Source organism: Chaetodon auriga, chromosome 15 (assembly GCF_051107435.1).
Source record: "Chaetodon auriga isolate fChaAug3 chromosome 15, fChaAug3.hap1, whole genome shotgun sequence".
Lineage (NCBI taxonomy): Eukaryota > Metazoa > Chordata > Actinopteri > Chaetodontiformes > Chaetodontidae > Chaetodon > Chaetodon auriga.
Genome location: NC_135088.1, coordinates 20,212,357 through 20,230,445, shown reverse-complemented (window position 1 = coordinate 20,230,445; position 18,089 = coordinate 20,212,357). Strand labels below are relative to the sequence as shown.

Here is an 18,089-nt window from a genome sequence, read left to right as displayed (position 1 = left end):
GTTGCAGTTGACATCCATGTCTCCCCAGACTCATGTATTATACAGTATGCAGTGAAGACTCTGAAGGAATTTAATAAAAGGGATGGATGTTGCTGCAAAGAAGCAACACATGTTCAACTCAGAAGCAGCACAGAGGATCTGTACAATCAGCACAGTCTGAAGGTGGAGACCCAAGATTAGAGTCACCAGATCTGTTCCTGAGTTATGGTGTTGAATAATGGCCAGAAAAGTGTTTTTGCAGATTATGATGTCACAGTGAAGCTGACCGTTGACCTTTTGGGTGTAAAATGTCACTTCCTAATTTTACCTTACAACAAAGCCACAGCTATCACCAGTGTGGCGGCATCAAAACAAAGATATTAGAAAACACTGCAGATCAGCTCTGTGACTTATTAGGGTGTACTAAGATGTGATGGACTCATTACTGCCCCCTATGGCTGGAGAGCAGTGAATACAAGACAGACTGCTATGATCTGCAAGGCGAACATCACAAGCTGGCACCACAGTAGTGAGCTAATATGCATGTTTACTGCTGTGCGAAGTAATACTGTCTGCGGGTCTGACCATGTGATTTTGTGAGTTTTTATATGAGAAACAACAGTGGATGCATCGTAATAGAATGTAAATTACTCTACATTATATTGAGGCTGTTCTTCACCTGACATTACAGTTTTACTTTGCTCTACATCACTCTTAAAACCCCAGCAAAACCAGTATGTGGGCATGGATACACGTGTCAACTTGGTCTGTAGGTGATTGATTCCAGAAATTGGTTCCAGTGAATGCAGTGTCAGACTGAAGATGTAAATGGAGTGTAATGAGTTGACACAAGGTTGTCGCTCAATAATTACAACATCATTGAGCTGTGCCCTCTTCATTATCTGATATTTGTCCAGACCTTACACTGTATATGCTCCAGACAGACACTGTGATTAGAGCAGCCTGAAGTGTTTCGCTGGGTGACAGACCCACACATAAAGAATTTGAGAGTTGTGTATTATCAAGTAACTTAGCACCACTGTGGTTTTCAAAGGCTGATTAACAAGAGGTGATGACTATTCCCATGTGTCTTTCCTTTTACTGTACAGTTAATTTAAATTTTCCACAGACACTATTTTCACTGTTAACCATGCATGGCTAGTCAGCAAGCAAAGCTACCAAAAACTAGCCTACTGAGGCCTTCAGCTGTCTCCTTCAGTCATGTGACCCTCGCAGGTCATAGTGGTCTGCTGAGTCTCCCATAAACAACCACTATAACAACAGTTGGTGAGAGCTGCAGTCGCAGTGGGTGCACTTTATGCTTTCATGAAATATTTTTCAAAAGAAGGCTTCAAGGAGAGAGACTAACTTGTTGGCTTGGCAAATGCACTTCAGCTTAACTTCTCCAACTCTGATAAGGAGCAGTGCACAGCTGTTTCCCTGAGCTCCTCTATGGGAAGCATCCAGAAGCGTCTCCCACACGGTGGATGAGAAAGATCCAAACGGGGCTAGAAGACGACTACAGGAACACAAACTGAGATGATAGATAGACAACCAGAGCTGCTATACAGAACATATGCTAAACCACACAACTGCTGCAGTAAAATCAAACTTCAGTTGCATCCAGGATCTGTCACACATAACCGTCTTCCTGTGCAAAGGTTTCAGTTGGGGGATTATGATAAAACAAATATTATGGCTTTTGGTGGAGATGAACAAGAGTTGCAACATCACCTTAAGCTACAAAGATGCTGCTTAAGAAGTGAGCCAATGAAATGCTCCTCTTTCTCCATGTCCCAACTGAGTGGCTCAAAAGTACATGATCAAACAGACCTCCCTATCATTCCCCACTGGCCTGAGCAGCTGGAGTAGAAACAAACATCAGGGACAGAAGAGATACTGCCACCTAGGGGCAACATGCACATCGACATGGCAAAGTAAAGCAGTAGAGAGGAGCATGTGTTTAACTCCTGGTTTGGCAGGAGCTGATTGGACGCCTGGAGGAGAAGAGGATCTATCACTGAGCAGAGCATGTGCTTGAGAAGAAAGACAACTGTATTGACAAGAAGAAACTATTACACATACCCAGTTAACCTACTTGGTCCAGTTCCAAAGCATTTGAGTGCTTTTTATATAAACGAGACAGAAAGATTTTGGCATTTATTCATGGGTAAACACCACTTAAATTGATAAGGAAAAAAAGAAACAGTAATGAATGAAATAAGCAGAGAGAGAGAGAGAAAGAGACCAGATAAGACCTCAAAGACACATGCAAGCTGGGGTAGAAAACAGAAGACATCAGTACTCTGGAGTGAGTGTTCACAGGGTGTTTGCAGCCCATTTAGACGTGTACTCATCAGAAGAAGTTTATTTCACGAGTCATCCCTTTGGTCTTTGTCTTTTGTTGTATTCCATCATAACGGCTGTCATTCTGCTATAGCTCTGATGATCAGCTTACAGAGCAAGGCTGTTTCCATCATGCTACGAAGTGATTTAAAACTCGTCACACACAGTTTCTTTCAGGTAATCAGAGACGAAAAGAGATGGTTATTTTCAAAGGAGCCAAAAAACACAAGGAAGAGTCCCAAATTGAACCAGTAGGGAGGAGTATGTATGTGATTTATGACACTTACTAAAAAGTGTCCACCGTGCGACATGATGTGCATTGAGTTGTGGCACAGCACAGTTTTAGGGCACAGCTCATTCTATGGAGGATATAAAATGTCTGGCATAAAATGCTTAAATAAAACAAGTCAAAGAAGTAAAGTGAAAGACACGAGCACAGCAATATCTTTGTAGGAGGTGTGTGTTCGGATTTCAGCGAAAACTTCCAAACAATGTTGTTGAGGTGCGATTCATTAATTCAAGCCCTGTCCTCTTCGACTTATCTAACAACAGAGGGAAGAGTGTGCGCAGGCCAATTGTTCTCTACAGCTCCAGATTCCCCCTTTTATAACTAAACCTCAAAATAAATGACATTACAGAAGCTTCAGCTGCTTCCATTTCACTGTGACTTAAATGCACCACGCAAATTTTACATCACAATAAAGAGCAATTAATTCAGTTTTTAAAACTACATAATCGTCCTGTTCACAAGTTTTTCATTTACATGACACAGTAAATTAAAAAAAAGGAAACATACAGAGCGTATAGTTGTACTGCAGCTGAGTTTATGTCTTTGTTTGCTTTGTTTTTATTTAGCATTTAGTGTTTCCAGTCTTCCATACAGCCCCACACAAACAGCTGATATGGAGAGCTGCACCTTGTTCACAGCCCTGTTTTGTTACAGTTCATTCTGGCATGCTTGGATCAAGACTTTCCATCAACAAATTGGATTAGTCAGTCCAAGGAGGAATCACGGACTGTTATGACATTAAAGCACAATTAGCCGTCTGATCATGACTCCTGACTCAACACTGGCTAATTAAGACTTTATCTGCAGTAAAACTTCAGTTCAGTCATCACAGACACATTTCTCTTTGATATGTCTTCACGGACATTGACCTTTGGGGGGGGAGCAAATGTTTGAAGTAGTCAGACCTGTCCCTGGCTCAACTTTATTTAGTTTTTCTGATCTCTCAGCAATCACCCGCTCGCAAGAAACGCCACATCTTTTTGCTCATTCATTTGGAAACATTATGTGGCACCGTGGCTCATATTTCCATTCAAGGTGTGGGATGCTAATCTGGTGCTTCGACTGCGAGTGTGTGTGCAGAACAGAAACGCTAGAAGCTCACTTGTCTTTGCTCCCTCCCTCTGTTACCGGCAAACAACAAGGACAAACAAAAAAATCAAGATGGCAGAGGAGTCAAAGAGAGCCAGAAACAAAGCAGCAGGAGCGGCGAGGTTTACACAGGAGCGTCTTTCACACGTCAAAATAATAATATTAACGATAACTGGGCTACAACCTAGAAATAACTGAGAAAAGAATGAAAAAAATCTTTCAATATCAAAGGAGATGAGAATTCATGTCAACCAACACAAAAGAGCAAGACAAAACTCATTTGTAGAGACTGTGGTAGATACCGTTGGAGTGGGTGGGGAGAGGGTGGGGGTTTGGGAGCAAAGTAGAGGAGATTACATACATCGTGCCCTTTCTCGCCGTCGGCGTGGTTGAGTCTGCCGGCCTTGCCGTTGCGGCTTCGCTGGGTGTGGTCCCCGTTGTGCCACGCTGAGGGAGTGTTGGGGCCCGGGGACAGCGGGGTGCTGGATGCTTTTTGTCCGTCTATCTTGTGCTTGGAGTTCAGTCTGGAAGAGCAGAAGCACACAGCAACACACTGGGTAAAGCATGAAAGTAAAAATTCCTTTCATTTGACTTTGACTACTCTTGAATTAAAGGTTCCAGAGGGCTCTTAAGCTGGTAAAGAGTCGATATATAGATGTCCGCAGTACAGAGACAGAGGTGGAAACACGCTCTCTGAACCACGTTCTGGAGTGATTGTACAAAATAACATTGATTATGATGAATAAGGTGAATCTGAATCAGTATGTGTAATTCAGAACAGGGTCGTCAGGGTCTACTCTTTGTATCTGAAAGAATGTGACACCACCTCTTTGCATTCATCCAAGGTGCAAAGAAGATGAATAAGGCTGCACTGATTTTGTTTGCAATCACTCTTGGCTCCTCTTCAGTGTCGGCACTCGTCATTGCGGTTCCACATTTGTGATGTATCTCATCTGTCAGCGTTAGATTCATTTCCTGCTTCAGGTTAGTTTTCTTTGATGTTTCCACTCCGACCAACCTCCTATTGTTTATACTGTGTTTAATAGATGGCATTGTTTCATTTTTTAATTGCTACTGGATTGAGGGAATTGTTTAAAAAAAATGTAAATCACAGGTTTACAGAATAGCGTAATTTTTTAGTGGAGCAAATGCTGGTAAACCCTCATCTCTGATTGGCTGCTCCTGCTCAGAGCAGTGTGTGATGTTTTGCGTGATCACCTGAGAGTTGCTCTCAAATGTATTGCCGTGTGAAGTCTGATAAATGTCCTCCAGTGATGGCACCGGAGTCAGCGTCAGTTGAGACTGACGACTACATGTTTGAAAGTGAGAAAAATCTGGGGGTGTGGAGTTAGAAAGAAGAGCGCTTACCAGACCTCTGTGGACCGCTCCCCACCTCTGCTTGAGGGATGCTCAAGGCTACATTAGTCGTTCCTAGCATAACATACCAAAATCTATGCAGTCGAGCAGCATTGTGGGTAATGTAGATGCCGCGTTTTGATAAAGAAGAAGGACATGTGGAATAAAAAAATGCGATATCTCTGGTTCTGCTGTATCCAGTTTGATCCTGTCTGAGCTTGCTCTTTGCTGTAAATAGCAGTAAGTTGCTTGATAAATGCCTTATTTTCACACTGCAAAGACCCTTTGCACTCATTAGTCTGCTCTGCTCATCGTTCTTAAGTGTGAACACACAGTGAATTCAGAAGAAAAATAAGGTGGTCATTGTTACATTAAACGACTAACACTTTTACCAACGACAAATATTTTTCTCATCACACTCAAAACGAGTGCAGAGAGAGATATCACAGCCGCTTAATGGGGGTTATTATAAGACAAACCGAGGAGCCCCATTTGTATCCTAATCTATCCCCCGAGGACTGAGACTAAATGAGAGAGAGACTGACAGTCACCCGGGCAACTGCTCCACAGCCAGCAGAGCAACATCAGTGCATGATGTGGAGTGCACACGTTTGTGCGTGCGTGTGTGCGTGTGTGTGCGCTGAGGAGGCTACCTGGCAGGAGATTTGGAGGTGCTCCGAGTGGAGGACAGGGAGGCGCTACGGGAGCTACAGCAGCTGCCTTGACGCTGTGAACTCCTGCTGGGGGTCTCACCGGGGGACCTGACGGATGACAACCAAAGGACGAACGCACACCACACACATGCATACATATACACACATAAAGCCATGTGTATGTACGCATACATCAAGGGGACACACATGCCACAGCAAGCTCAGTAGTCTATCTCATGATATGTAAAACAGTTCATCCGCAACCAAACACTATCAATATATATTCTAATCAAGACAGAGTGCAATGCTTGAGAGGAAATTGTGTTGAACTCACATAATGTTTAGAAGATGCAGTCATTTACATTCTCTATGAGTCTGAGACTGAGATAATGGGAGTAAAATGCCAATATAAATGTATGAGGGACTGAACGTGATTACAATTGTAGCCACTGCTGAGGACTGAGATTATTGTTCACTATTTGTTTTACTGTGTGCACATTCACACATTGTGCTTCACTTATTCTTACACATTGCATACTTTACATGCACATGAAATTGTCCTGATAATGAATGTGACGCGTTGTTATAAGCAGACATACAGATAATTCTGTCAGCTCAACACTGACATGTAAACAGTGTTAGTGATTCAACGTGTGTCTCACCTCTTTTTCTGCTTGTTCTTGTCTTTGTGTTTGTTCTTTGGGCTGCCCGATCTGAAACACATGTCACATGTAAAATAATGAAGAATTATTGTGAACAATAAAGAGTGTTAAAAGGGAACTCAGTGTACCACTCACCCATATGGATTGCATTGCAGGAATGACAGTAACAGTACACACACCGTACACAGGAAAACTCATTTGCAGCATAGTGCTTTGATGCATGCTGTCAGATGCAATGTGTTTACAGTGCTGGCCATGTTATTATGGATTGGTTTCACACACACCTGTATCTCCTCTTTTTCCTGGAACCTGATGCAGATCTATGAAGATAAAAACACCACAATCGTTAGAATGATGACAACTGCATCACATCCACTGAATAATTCATAGAGATGATGGTACAACTGTGGACCAGCAGCCATCTAAGAAGCCTGTTTACTGAGTGATCTGGTCAGCTTTTCTGGATTTATCTTTTACTCAGAAAAGGTGTTTTTACCTCAGTCCATGTTCCAGATTTGAGGTGGTTCTGGGAGTCACTAAACCTGCTTCTTGAAATAAATTCTAGGACATTAGAGGTGATAATGCTGGAGGCTGAACCTAAAATCTAATCTGTGCTGCCATCAGTCTGTGTGCCACATGTGTTCATGTCCTTTTTAGATATTTTTACCTCCAAAGAATATTGAAACTACATAAAGTCCCTGAATGTTTCCCTGCAGTTGAGACTGACTTATCAGCAACATACTTAACTCACATACTTAATACAATATCTTTACATATGATAACAGAAGCAGTATAGGACTGCAGCAGCATTCTAAACATTCCAAACAGACGCTGCCACACAAAGCAGTGCCAGTCATCACAGACTATGAACATGTTCAAGTAACTGTGAGCAGCAGGAGGATCGTGTGTTTTCGTGTGCCAAATCCTAAATGGAATCAAATTAATGTGCATGTGAGCTCCCTCCTTGCTAACCAATCTCAATCATATGCATGCATCCATATGTGCAGAGCCGTCCCCAGGGAGCTCTCCCAGCAGCTTTTTTCGGTTGGTTTTCTACAGGTGCAGGATGTCGCGCTTATTTTTTTTTTATTTCTGGGTGTAGAAGATGCTTTGACCTGCAACGAAGCAGGAATAATAAACTGAGACTCAGTTTGCCTTCGACCACATATTTGAATACACTGTTCTGATGGGTAGGCTGGCAATTCCCCAGTCCTCAGCATTCGACTGACACATAACCTCCATATCACTTTCACCCTCATTGCAGTTTCCATGGTGATTAGTCAGGCCTGTCGGTGAGAGCTATTTTCCTGAAGAGCCCTACATCTCCTCCGCTGTTTTACACACCTACAGCATGCAGTGGAGTGGGAGGGAGTGCCAGCACAAAGTGTGTTGATTCTCTGGAAGGGGAGTAATAAAGCTGTCACAGTAATATATGTGGCTGATATGTGACTCAGAGCTGTGGCCCCAGTAGCAGCCCATATTTCCCCACTGGAGGGAATCAACTGGGGACTACTGTACATGAGATGTTATTGGGGAAAGCTCATTATTCTTCTCTTCTCTAATACACTCTGGTCACAGCTAAATCCATCACCCAACCTTCGACTACAAGGACGCGGGTTGCAGATGTGCGACATTCGGGCATGTTATTTTAAAGTTGTATATTAAAAAATAAGCAGCGGTATGAATTTTTGCAGGACAGGATCAAAGCAATCTCCCCCTCCCCTCCTAATGCGCACCTTAAAAAGGAGACTAGCATCAAGGGAGGCTGGCTTCTCTGGGGAGGAACCCTGCGTGCTGCTCCCCCCTCACCTCATTTATACATTATTCATATATCAACAGTACCTGCAATGCAGAGCAGTTCTGGAGGGAGGTGTGGGGGTGAGGAGGGAGGATGAGAGGGACTTGGATGTGTGTGGATGGATGAGAGGTGGGAAACATGAGCGGGGCAGTGCAGCGATGCTCAGCTACTTGGTGAGAGGCTCATTTTTCTTGTGTTTTGCGCCCCCATACAGGCTGGGTTATCAGAGCAACACATTTAGCCCCGTTCCCCCCAAGTCAGGCGCAGAATGAGAGAGATTGAAGGAGGAGGAGGAGGAGGAGGGGGAGGAGGAGGAGGAGGAGGCCACTCTGCAATTGCTTATTGTCGTTATATCCCAAGGCATGGCGTGAGCATTTGTTGATGATCTCCTGTTACTTCTTACCTCCTCCCTTTCATCAATTTTCTTTCATCCTTTTCTTTTTGTTCTTGTCCGTCTCCCTCACATCTTGTCTTTTTTCCATTCAATCTGCGCTTGCTTGAATCCTGCCGTTCTTCCTTCTGTGCATCCATTCTCTTTCTTCCCTTTATGTTTTCTCTCACCCTTTCCCCTCACGCCTTCCCTTTAATTTCATCCTGTCCTTATTTCCTTTGTTCATCTCCTCCTTGAATTCTGTCTCTTGTCCTTACATTCTTCAGTTGCCTTTTCTTCTCATCTTTCTTCCTTCCTTGTTTCTCCTTCCATTTTTCTTCCTGTCTCTCTTCATTTCTATCTTCTCTTGCCAGAATCATGTCTTTCCTCCCTTCTCCTTCCTGCCTCATCTCCTTTCTTTTTTCTTCCCTTCCTTTTTCTTGTCCTTCTTTCACCTTCATCACTGTGAAAGCAACTGTTGACAAACCCTTGAAAAGTCCCGGTTTCTTTCTTGTGATGGCACTCACACACAGTATGCGCACACTCACCTGTCTCGCTTGTGTTTCTTCCCACTCTTTTTCTTCTTCTCTCTATGAGTGGGTGAGGAGCTGCCAAACCTATTGATAGAGAGAAGGGAAACATTTGCACTCCATGACTGCAAAATGAGCCTCGGACTGCTGCAAAATTCTGGCCTTTCACTCATCATTGTGTTGCGTTGCATTACACTTCAGAGGGATCATCGTTAGCACAGGTGTCATCTAATAACAGCTCAGCTGATTTTTCTCGCCACCTCTTTGTCCCCAGTTCTCTTTATCCCTCTGCCTTTATCTTCTTATTCTTTCTTCTCTTTTGCACCAATGTAGCTTCTCCCTCTCTCTCAGCCTTTCACTCTCTATTTCTTTTGCTGACCTTGTCAAAGGAAAGTGGAAGATGAGACTATGCTTTGCTAATGACTCCCTACAGATTTTTTCCCCTTTCCACAATAGCAGTATCTGATAGCTCATTCACAATATTCACACCAAAATAATTGGAATCCCATTTCACAAAACCACAGTGTAATTATTCTGTCAACGCGACTAAAAAGAAAAATTGAACCACTTCATCATGGAAGCTGTTTCTACTTACCGACTCCTTCGGCGGCCAGATTTCTTCTTCTTCCTTTTCTTTGGACGAGGGGATGGAGAACTGCTTGATTTCCTCTTCACTCTGAATTGGCCACAGGAAGAGAGAACAAGAGGGAGAGCGAAATCAAGAGCGAGCAGAAATAATTTGCAAGTGATTGTTATCATTACAATGTTCAGAAAGAATACATTTCTGATTGTACTTGTTTGCGGCTGTGCCGACAAAAAGCCAATAAGTGCCCATTTGCTCATTTCCCCGATTCATTCTGCCATAACGCACAACATTCTTGAATATATCTTACAATGGAAACAAGAAATCGCTTCGAGGAAATTACACTTAATCTCTTTGCCAAGTGACACACAAAGAAAGTACAATCTAAATGACCATCTACATTATGGCTTTCAAACAGAAATAATAACGGGTGTTTGTCTGCGGGTGCATGCTGCTCCTGGCTGGTGGGAGTGTTGCTGGAGGATTTGAAGAGCATTTGTCCTGAGATCAATTTTATGTATATGGATATTATCAAAGGAAACACCCAGAAGCCATGTGAAGGAGATAATAGGTGGTTGATTTAATTCACCACTTGAGGGGTAAGAGCTGGTCAACGCTTCACCATCATACAGTACGTGTGTGTATGAACATGTGCTTTACCTGTTGTCACTGTGGTAATCATGGTCATAGTCTCCATCTTCATAGCCAACCAATTCAGGGTCCTCTCCATACTCATTAGGCTGATAGTGCAGGTGGTTGACCCTAAAAACACAGGAGTCCACGACCGTTAATGTGCATGTTTAACAGGTATAATTTCACCATTTCAGTTTTGGGTGTTAGCATGATACTTGTCAGTGCTCTGTGGTGGATAAACTACATGATGGAGACACTGTTTCTAAATGATGACAAATGTAGTTTGGCATTCCTGCGCTGCAATGTTTTGGTCATTTATGGGCGATTTTCCGGTCCAGTTCCAATGCTAAAATTGCTAACGAGCACTAAACACAAAGTACAGCTGAGGCTGATGGGTATGTCATTAGTTTAGCAGGTATTTGATCAGATGATGGTACGAGATAAAAAGTGAAGGGATCACCATTTTTCTTATGATTCATTCTGACATGAATGTCTGCTCCAAATTTCACAGCAATCCATTCAAACGCTGTCGAGATACATCACTCAAAACCACACATTTCAACCTGCTGCTGGTGCCAGAGGAAAACTCAAGGGATCACCAAAAGCAGTGGGATTGATCCTCTGGGGACCATAAATGTCAGTCTGGATCAAAGTGGTGGACTGATCTTGCCATCCCTTAAGCAACACTGCTAGCTAAAAACTTTCACTCATATTGTAATGTCATACAGAACGTACCTGACGTGTACATCCACCTGGCACCTAACTTAGGTTTAAAAACAATGAAAACATCAAACTCACACACTCAACTTTTTCCTGACTGTAGTTCTAGACTGACATTAGTAATCTTCTCTCACCCCAGCAGTGAGAATATCATCATCTCTCTCACTCTTACAGCTCAGCTTGTGGGTTCATATCTTCCCACTGGTTTCTCACACATACTGTATTGTATATACAGACAGATGGCAGCAGCCTCCTCCCTAATCCTCCCTGCCTCACTACCCCCTTCCCTCTTATGTGGCCTCCTCTGATCCACCAGATCTGACCTTGCAGGCTCCATGTGGACTAAAGCAAGAAATAAAAAAAACACACCACACTGACTATTTTTCCCTTATGCAGTCCTATCTCTCTGACCTTGTCACATTCCAGTATTGTTACAAACCCAGCAGGCAATGTGCTGGGCTTTCTGGTACTCTGGTACAGAGATGTAGTATATTGAAATATATGTCGAGGTTACTTGGATTAGAGTGATGATGACAGAGACATAACCTCGATGACTAACCATGCAGCCTCAATTAATGGGAGAGAGATGAAAACAGGCAGGAGTAATGAGACAAAGAGGGTGAAGAGACACACGGAAAGAAGATGACAAAGCAAAGGAGTGTGCATCTCTAGTTAGGAGATCAAACACACATGGGGTACACTGTAAGAGCACATTTTACATCTGATCAAGAGGGAAAAAGACAAAATAAGGGCTGTAAAATGTCTGGAAGGAGAGTGTCGAGTGGATTTGCACAGGGCACAGGCCTGATGGTTAGTTAGGAAGAGATGAGGCAACAGAGTCCTTAATTGGCTGAGCACCACTGGGCACAGCAGGGAGGCCAAGTACCAGCAAAACAACCTAACTTCACAATGACAGCTCATTCTGTACACATACACAGGAAAGTGCTGGAGCCCAACACACACACTGCAGCGCTCACTCTAATGAATAAACCTGCATTACAAAAATCATGTTAATTCAAACCTGAGCAACAAAAACAGCAGTCTCAGAAAACAAATGAAATGGGGGAGGAAGTGAACACCTGAAAGCAGCGTGGTGGTGACAGAGTGAGAGCTTAACAGAGTCTCTGTGAATACAGGCACTGTTTCAGCTACTAACACATTTTATCACTGCAACAAGAGAAAACATCTCATTTTTAAAATATGCTGAATGTGGGACTGGACAGAGCTATAGAAACTAGTAGAACTGAGGCTTTCCCTGGATGTGACATCATGACTACCTATACTTACTTATTTTCTATAGTTAAGCACCAAGACCACTGAAACCAAAATCACTTAGAAAATGAGACCTTTACTTTTCCAACACTTGTTGAAATAACATTTAAAATCTCAGTTCAGCTTTTTAAAAACAACATGTTACACTTCAGCTGCCAGTCTTCGAGCCTTCTTCCTAACACTAATGTCCCTGTAGGTCCAGGAATGAATCACACTGCCAAAAAGAACAATTACCAACAGCTGAAACTATCTAGTGGTTCCCATACTTAGTCATTAGTGATAAATCAACTAATTCCCCATCTTGTCTCTCATCTCTTAATTGAAGCCATGCTCCAATATGCCAGAGACATCTGTCCAGCCTGGGTGTGATCAACACAGTGTCCCTGTTAGAGAGATGAGTGACTGTCCCTGTGCTTAATGGTGCCCTGGTGAGGCAAGAGACTTCCTAACTCAACCACTGTCCCTGGGACCTGGCAGTGATGGACTACAGCCAAGGCCTTCCTCAGGGCCACAGCACAAAGTAGTGCAGCTCATTCATATCCCCTCTCAGACAGCCACTTGGCCACTGAAGGAAAGGATATATTTCTATTGCTGCAGAGAGTTATAGTTTGTTATTTTGGGAGGAGGTGGGTAGGTGGAGGTCGGATTGATTACTCCTCAGTATGAGGGTGGGCGCAAATCTAGCAGCTGCTTTATGTGGTGATATTAAGATGAAGGATTGACCGGGCTGGAGGTTTAAGCCGAGCTGATCAATTCTGTGATCATCGGGAAAAACCTTGATGTTCCGGACGCACTCACATTAGATATCTGCACAACAGTCGAATAGCAGGTCCACTTATATTGAAATGAAATACATTTCTGTTATTTCTAATGAAGAACTGGCTGCCTCAGGCATTTCAGATATTGAGTGGAATGTTAAGCCCAGGGTCTGCTTCCCCACTGATCCTGCTCTGATCAGACTCTCTGAGCATCAGCCTGAATCACTCAGAGAAGCTTTACACACTGCATTCCTTCTCTCCTTCTGTGTTCCCATCCATTCTGCAGGAAATCAATGTGGGACATCGGTAAACAGAGTTATGAGCTAGCACATCCATGCTCACTGCTGGCTGTTTATTGCTAGTGTGTGAGCATTAAGCTACAGCTGAGGGGCCCAGCCTGTCAATAGTAATAGCCCCTGTGGAAAAGATAGCATCTGAATACAACCTCCAGCTCCAGCTGAGCCAACTCAAACACGCTGAAGGTGTGCATTTCAGGCTATGATGGAGCCTCATATCACTTCGCAAATCTACATATTTTTGTCTACTATCTTATATTTACAGATATCTCTTTATGCTGGAAGTTGTGAGGCATCACTTTGAACCTTCATTTCAGTGAGATTAACTGTTAGGGGTCACAGAATAAGGTTACAGGCATACAGGAGGATCCACAAAGCTCACAGAGATGAGTAAAATCTGTGGTTCTTTCTTTCAAACTGGTTTCTAACACATTTATATTACCATTTAACTACTTCTTAGAAACCTCACACTGGAGTTCATCTTACCTTCATTTATTATATTTGCTCCCTAGTTTCTTCTTAGATGTCACACACATTTGCAATACCTTTCAAATTTCAGTCGAAATATTTCATTTCAGAAGAGGTCAAATTAAACCAGACTTCAAGTCTACATGCAAGCAGATCTGTGAGACGTGGTGCTCTGAGCTAAAGGCTCATATCAGTATGCTAACATGCTCTCAGAAACAATGCTGATAAGTACGCTGATGTTTGGTAGCTGTAACGTTGCCACCTTCACCATCTTAGTTTAACATGTCAGGAACATGCAACATAGCAACATGGCTAACATTTGCTACATCATACTCAAAGTTCAGGTGTGGCTGACAGGAATGTCATCAGTTGTAAATGTGAAAAGAAAATCAAATTGGTGGTGCTAGAAAAAAGTCTGAAGATCACCAAAGTTATTACAGTTCAGCCTGAAGGGAACATGAGTGCGTGTACACAACGTCAAGGCCAACCGTTTGATAGCCGTGGAGACATGTCACTCTGAACCATTAGGGCGGTGCTACAGGAGAAGTCAGGGCACCTCCAAAGTCATTAGGCTTCATACTCTGGAAACATGAACATCTGCCGGTGGTGCTACAGGAAATGTAAGTGGATCACCAACATCATTAAAATTGATCCCCTGGAGAGCATGGATGTGTGTACCAAATTTCATGGTATCTAATAATCACTGAGACATTTCAGTCTGGACCAAAGCGGTGGACCGACTGACACTGTCGTCCATAGAGCCATGTCACTAGCATGGCTAAAAAGGACCAAAGGCCCAAAAACAAACCAGGAAACTAGTTTGAGAGACACAGAGGGCCGTGACAAAACCTCTCCATGAATGTGAGATCACTTGAACATATATGCATAGTGCTGGCTGTTCAGCATGTGAACTGATGAGGGGACTGCTGATTTGTTTATGGCTGATGGCAGTGAGCATCAGGAGAGTCAGTCAGTTAGGGCGTAAAGCACAGTTTTGCTGCGGAGCTAACCCATGGCTTCGACTGAGGCAGGCTTCAGATTTAGGCACTTCACGTGTAATGGCACACTGTTGGGCAGAGGGACGAAGTATACTTCAGACAGATGTCTGTGGCTGTGTGTGTGTGTGTGTGTGTGTGTGTGTGTGTGTGTGTGTGTGTGTGTGTGTGTGTGTGTGTGTGTGTGTGTGTGTGTGTGTGTGTGTGTGTGTAAGGGCCTGGGTGAGTGCTGAGTGTGAGGGGGAGTCAGGGGATAACAACCCTGCAAATTACAACCATCTTCAATTTTCCACATCAAGGCCTTTCTGGGGAGGGAAAGCTGCAGAATTTGAGGCAAGCTCTGACATCCCAAATTGACCCGACTCAGAAGTGCACTTGAGATTGAACTAATGTGAAAAGCAAGACAAACAAAGCTTTCTATATTTTCATAGTTTACTTTCTGCGGACCACAAACGTTTGCTGTATTCACCCTACTGCTCGTAACGATGCTCTGTAACTCCCTCCCTCTGCCTTCCTCCTCTTTGCTGGTCCAATGTCAGACAGCTGAGGTGCAGAGGAGGGAGAATCATTAGTCTAGTCAGTGAGACAGGAAGCATCAGCGTCATTAGTTCACAGACAGCGGGTCACGCCACCACCACCACACTGCCTCTCTCAATCATTCACACACATGGTATGATGGACTGACTCAAGAGGGCCGCCACGCCTACATCCTGCTGCTGCTGCTGTTTCTCATGCTTTGGCCTTTGTAAGCGAGTGTGCATGTCTCTCTGTGATCTGGACGAAGACACGGCAATCATTTATTCTGATTGCTTTAATTCCATCTACGCACACCTCAGATGAGATGCTCACCCTCCCACCTCGTGCTCAAAGCTAGAGCGAGGCTGAACACTAAACAAATTGACAATTATCATGCCAATCTTTGCCTCATTGGCTTCCAGCAGAGTTTAGAATAGGCTTTAAAATGCTGCTGATTATTCTCAGAGCACCGGGGTTCAACCGCTCCCAGTGTACTCAGAGAGCGGCATTATCAGTCAAAAGTCAAGGATTTAAATTAAAATTTATTGCACTTTCGCAATTACGGTCCATATTCTTTGGAACTGACTGCCTGAAGACGTTATTACACAGGCAGGCCAGTTCTCATAACCTCTGAAATCAATTTCTGCTGGCATTTAATATTTACTGCTGTCTAGGTTTATTGGATTCTTTTACTTTAAAGCATTTCTATTAATTTCGTAATTAATCCACCGTTAATGATGCAAAACTCTTTGGGTTCTCTAATGAATTAGCTGAAAATATGCTTGCTGCAGGTGTTATTTTTACTTCATGAAGCTCATGAAGCTCTGCACTTTCACTGACACTTCAGACAAACTATACTCTCATCCGGCTCTCCTTCCTTTCTATCCCAACCTTCAGTTTTTTGTGCAATATGGCTCAATGCAGTTCTCAAAGTTTTATTTTTTAATTAATTCAGCTATTTTGTTGGCAGCTTAACTTATCAATATATACATTGGTCATCTCAGTGATGGAAAATGACAAAGTACATTTACTCACTTTGAGTTACTTGTACTTGAGTATTTTCATTTTCTGTTTCCTTATACTTGTACTCCACGACATCTCAGAGGCAAATACTGTACTCTTTAGGGTACTTATTTAATAAATTGACTTAATAGTTACTATGAAGATTCAGATTCAGTCTTAGTAGGAAACTCACAAGCCACCCAGCTGTATATAAAGTATTTAAAATTAGTCCCACCTTTCAGACATTAGTGATGAACACATCACTTCACTGATAATTACAGTCTGAATATACAATATACATTATTCTGAAATCACAAATGATATAAAACCATACACACACAGCTGTGTGTTGCACCCCTAACACACACATCACAGGTATCTGAGCTGATGCACAGTGACTTACACTGGCTGTGTGTGTGGACCCTCTCTGGTGATAACGCCCTCTTTGTCCATCAGCATTTGCCGGAATGTGCTCACTTTCTGTCGAATCTCCTCTTCTGTGTACCTGAGGATGGACATAAGGAGAACAACAGTTAGTAGGAGCTGACACACACACACACGTTCATCGGTAATCCGCAGATTTAACGTCTCAGTTAAGAAGTGAGCAGATATGCAACAGCTTTTAGTCACAGCACTGAATGCAGCAGGGGCACTGGCAGAGTTAATTGTCATCTGTCATAACTGCCAGATGCCAGTGTAGGAACCATGTAGTCCCCTGCTATCGCACAGAGTCCGAACAATGGCAAAGACCGTCTTCTGACCGTGCGCTAAATGAAAATGACACTCAACCGAATGATGTATATTCTGATGACTCACTGTCAACCTCTCCCGACCCCGGCGGGTTTCTTGTTCAGGCCCGGACTGCCTGTCACATTTTCTTCTGCAAGCAGAGCGCCGTAACTCATTGAGTTGAGAGTAACTGTGGGATGGCGTGAGGAGCTTTCAACAAGCTGACAGACAGAATACTGCAGACCATTGCAGTGACACATGAAACAAATGACTGTCTGTGTCACATTGCAGATTTGTAGTCATATTTTCTAATTGAGGAAATCTGTCTTTTTCCATTTCAGATATATTGTGGCTGTCAGTGGGTGCAACAGAAGAGCGTCGATTTGTCAAATGATCATTGTACTTTCATTTCACTGTGATTTTATTTGGTGCAGTCGATAATGAATAACTCAAACACTCTTAAAATATTTCACGCATACAGCTTCGGGCTACAGTAGCAGCCTCTGTCCACAGGCCTGCCGCTGTATTCACTGACAGCGCTGCCAGGGACACAGAAATAACTCAACCAGCCTGTATGAACAAGCACGACAGAGAGAATGAATTATCTCTGTCCTGTCCGATTCTACACATTCTCAAAGGATAATGCATGTCCCTGAACCTGACAGTACACTGCACACCGAGCTGATCTCCTGGTGTATTCACACCATCTCCACATTCTTCTCTGGCTGTGGTAATGGAACGTAATGAGCTACAGAGGCAGAGAGACATGAGGGGAGAGAAGAGGATGGAGGAGGGAGGGGACAGGGAGAGAATTAATAAAGCTGTGAAAACGTGGCCAGGAGCCAGACATCAGCGAGTTCGACTGACTGGAAGCCTCAGCCTTTAATAATATACTGGAGTGTTCAGATAGACATTCACTAATTATCCACAACTAAAAATGACCTTTATTCACAGTAAACTGCTAATAAAAAAACAAATGAAGAACTCCTCCTCTCTTTCAGTCTCAACATACCATATATGATGTTTGCTTACTTGGTAAGAGATA

At 43.2% G+C, this 18,089-nt stretch overlaps 1 protein-coding gene across 2 annotated transcripts in view; it reads right to left on the bottom strand.

The window, feature by feature from the left end:
* srrm3 (serine/arginine repetitive matrix 3) overlaps positions 1-18,089 on the bottom strand; it is a 69,001-nt gene that overhangs the window by 9,227 nt on the left and 41,685 nt on the right. For both annotated transcript variants that reach the window (XM_076749737.1, XM_076749738.1), the window contains exons 3-10: positions 16,719-16,820; positions 10,316-10,417; positions 9,668-9,748; positions 9,091-9,159; positions 6,659-6,694; positions 6,375-6,425; positions 5,713-5,820; positions 4,065-4,227 (exon numbers count right to left, since the gene is read on the bottom strand). In XM_076749737.1, coding sequence (XP_076605852.1) covers positions 4,065-4,227; positions 5,713-5,820; positions 6,375-6,425; positions 6,659-6,694; positions 9,091-9,159; positions 9,668-9,748; positions 10,316-10,417; positions 16,719-16,820 — 712 coding nt within the window. The remainder of the gene's footprint in view (positions 1-4,064; positions 4,228-5,712; positions 5,821-6,374; positions 6,426-6,658; positions 6,695-9,090; positions 9,160-9,667; positions 9,749-10,315; positions 10,418-16,718; positions 16,821-18,089) is intronic.